Below are 3,490 nucleotides of genomic sequence, written 5' to 3'. Positions count from 1 at the left end.
TGACACCGCTTGTGGGCTCCGGCGCTGACTGATTAACTCTGCTGTCGCAGAGCCCTCTGCCAGCGTCAGGGTCAAACAAATTGTTTTCACGCTTCGTCAGAGGTTTACTTAATTAGTTCATTTGCAATTAGATCTCTTTGTAGCCAGGATTTTTAGCAAAGACATCAGAAGGAACTGACGGGCTCACTCGCTGCTTCCCCCGCCTCCCCGGCTGTCTGCTCGGCCGAGGCGCCGGGCTCTCCATCAGCCAGGTTTTGGGGTTTTACGGACTGACCCTGCCCTCTGCCACGCCTCTGGCTCCAGTGGGAGCATCCCTTGGATGCCTCCTCATTCCCAGGGAAGGAGCTGGGCAGAGGCCTTACAGGGGAGGATGAGGAGGTGTGAAGGCAGCCTGGGGAGGTTGGGGTGGTGAGTGAGTGAGTGATTCAGGCTCCTGTGTCCTCCTTCCTCTGCCTCTGACTCATGGGGTGAACCCAGATGAGGCATCTCCTCCCACCTTGCAGGGCATGTTTGAATGGCACAGGGCAGATGAGTGAGCTCTGGTTTGGAAGCTGGAGCTGGAGTTGGCAGGGGATGGCCAGGGCTGGGTGACAGTGTCAGGAGAGCTGTGCTGTGCCAGCCAGAGCTGTGGGATCCCTGCATCCCACCTGCCTGTCCCCCTTCCCAAGGGACAGCCTCCCAAAAATACTGGTGAAGGGTTTCTGTCCCCTCTCTGCTAATGTGGGGACATGTCAGGCTGTGGGACAGGCAGATAGAAAACTTCCAGCTCCCAAAGGCCGAGCCCAGCTGGAGAGTGGGCCCGGCCTCGAGTCTGAGCTCCGGCTTTGAGCCTGCTCTGAGCATCACCTCCGTGGAGCAGCTCAGAGAGCCCCAGGGTTGGGGTGGAAAGGGGCAGCATGGCCTTTGAGCAGTGATTTATGAGGGAGAGGGTCGGTGGGAGATGTCTCCATTCCTGCTTGGCACAGCCTGGGCTCTGGCAGCCTTTTCCCTGGAGAAGCACCCGTGCCCTTGCTCTGCTGTGCAGGGAGAGGAGCGGGGCTGAGGCACAGGGGGGTTTGCTCACCTACAGGCTTGGCAGCTGGTCCCAGTTACCTGCCTTGTTTGTGCAAGTTGGGGCTGGAAGTCTCTCGCAAACAGCCGGGTGAGACTCCTGCCCTGCTCCTGGGGCACCTTCTCCTGGGGGCATCCCCAGGCTGCTGCTCTGCTGGGTTTGGGGGTGAGGACCCCCACAGGGGGCTGCTGGGATGTCCCTGCCTCTGCAGCAAGTGACGTCCCCAGGAGTCCTACCCCCCCTCCGAGGAGGAGGGAGAGCAGTGAGGACCAAAGGTCCTTCTGCTTCATAAACACAAAGCACCTCATAAACACGAGGCATGAAAGTGGTAGGATGAGGAACACCCTGGAAATGCTACCTTCTGCCTTCGGGGGTTTCCTTAGAGGGTGTAAGTCAACCTCCATAATCACACCTTTGTCCTGGAAACCTGCTTCTCAGGTCTTCCTGGCACCTCCTGCCAGCAGCCTTCTCCAGGAAAATCCGTGGGCTTTCCATCAGGCAGTGGCTGCTCCTAAACACCATGTGGCTGCCACAGGCAGGGCTGGGTGGGTATGGCCCCCTTCCAGCCCAGGTCTGGGGAGATGGCACAGCCTGGTTTGCTCAGTCCCTTGCATGCCTCGGTTTCCTTTCTGCTCATCCCACTTGGGGCACTGGTGCCAGAGCATCCCTGAGCAATTTGCAGGTCAGGGCTGATCCCAGGTGTGGCCACAGCTGAGGGGGAGCATTTTGGGCATGTCCAGGCATAACCCTCTGTGTTCTCCTCCCCAGACACCTCAACACAGAACATGCACTTGATGACCGAAGCACGGCCCAGTGTCGAGTCCAGATGCAAGTGGTACAGCAGCTGGAGATACAGGTGGGTGCTACCCCTGCCTCCATGGACACGGGTGTAAAAAGCCATCTCCTTCCCCCTCTGCACTCCATGCCTTGGCTGCTCTCCTCAGGGGGGAGCAGGGAGGTTGGGGACCGTAACCACCCACCTGGGGACTCGTTTCAAACATCCTTCCCAAACAGCAGTGCTGGCCCTGGGCTGCATCTGGGTGGAAATCAATCCCTGGGCAAAATCTCAATCTGGTTCCCCCCATACCAGCATCCCTGTGATGGGGCTGGAGGACAGGACAAGCCATCCCTCCTGCCCAGAGTGTCCCTGTGGGTACAGGGAGATGCCACAGATGTGGAAGGCACGTGCTGCCAGGAGGGTTCATGCCCACAGGTGGGACATGAGCTGTGCCACCTCCGTGGGAGCTGCAGGGCCACTGGGGTCCTTGGAAATCAGGCCACTTATTTTGGTGGCTGAGCGTGGTCTGTGGAGCCCAACTTCAGGGTGCTATTTTTGGAAAGGCAAGTTCTTTAAATAGAGCCTCTCTCAGCATCTCTGGCTCCCCAACGTGCTGTGCATAATTCGGTTAATGGAGAAGGGAGGGGGGGAAGAGGGGAGGAAATGGGGAGTTTTCATCTCAGGACTTGAAAGAGGGACAGGGCAGGGGTCTGTCAGGGGGTCAGTCACCAAGACCCCCGTGATGTGGCAGTGCCTGGGTGCCTGGCTGGGGCTGGCAGGAGCTCAGGGCAGTGTGTGCGTGACATCTCAGGGTACACTGGCCCAGGGGACAGTGGGATGTGATGTGGGGCACCCTTGGGAGCCTCCACCCTGAGTCACAGCAGCTCGGGGGGAGCTGTGGGATCGAGGAGAGGCTGCAGCCTCCTGGGTGATCCCTGCAATCCATCCCTGCTCCCCAGCCCTCGCCAAAGCGAGAGGTTGAAAGCAATTACTGGGGCTTAAAGAGGGGAGGGAAAAGAAAGGAAAAAAAAAAAAAGCTGAAGGGCGAGCAGAGCTGTGTGTGCAGAGAGGAACCTGCCACGGAGCCACCAATTATGAAGTTTAGAGCGCGGAGCTCCCGCTGTGCCGGCGCGGAGCGTCTGCATCACGAGGGGAGACCTGTCAGCTCTAATGAGCACCACGACAGCACGAAGGCATCTGAGCTGCTCCAAACTTGCAGCAAACTCCGCTCTGGCTCCTGCCTTTAACTCCTTCCTCGCCCGGCCCAGGGCTGGGGCTGGGCTGGGCTGGCGGGAGCCGGCGGCGCGCGGGGAGGTGGCCGAGCCCCGAGCTTTGAGGGTCCTGCTGGAAAGGGAAGGTGACGGGGAGAGAGCGGGTGTCAGGTCCCATCGCCTCCGCCGGGCTCAAAATCCCTCCTGGTGCCACAGTGAATATTTCACCCTCCTCCGCGCTCCGGGGAGCAAACAGGAGGGAGGTGCAATTACAGCGATGTTGGGCGTCCGGGGGGATGGATGGAGGGCTGGGGGGGGGACAGGGAGCTGCTGGGGAGCAGGAGGAGGGCCAAGGGGACAGGCATGGCAGGCACCGGGGCACAGGGGGCATGAGAGCACCCGGGAGGGAGCGTGAGGGCTGTGGTGGGGGGCCTTGCTGGTGAGTGGCAG

The 3,490-nt window shown here is 60.1% G+C and overlaps 1 protein-coding gene across 1 annotated transcript in view; it reads left to right on the top strand.

Annotated features, from left to right (window-relative positions):
- FOXP4 (forkhead box P4) overlaps nucleotides 1-3,490 on the top strand; it is a 34,494-nt gene that overhangs the window by 24,021 nt on the left and 6,983 nt on the right. Inside the window, exon 5 of the mRNA XM_029962508.1 lies at nucleotides 1,820-1,907. Within this exon, the coding sequence (XP_029818368.1) occupies nucleotides 1,820-1,907 (88 nt within the window). The remainder of the gene's footprint in view (nucleotides 1-1,819; nucleotides 1,908-3,490) is intronic.

The sequence above is a fragment of the Manacus vitellinus genome, unplaced genomic scaffold (genome assembly GCF_001715985.3).
Source record: "Manacus vitellinus isolate BGI_N305 unplaced genomic scaffold, ASM171598v3 scaffold_47_pilon, whole genome shotgun sequence".
Classification (NCBI taxonomy): domain Eukaryota; kingdom Metazoa; phylum Chordata; class Aves; order Passeriformes; family Pipridae; genus Manacus; species Manacus vitellinus.
This window is presented reverse-complemented; position numbering and strand designations above follow the sequence as displayed.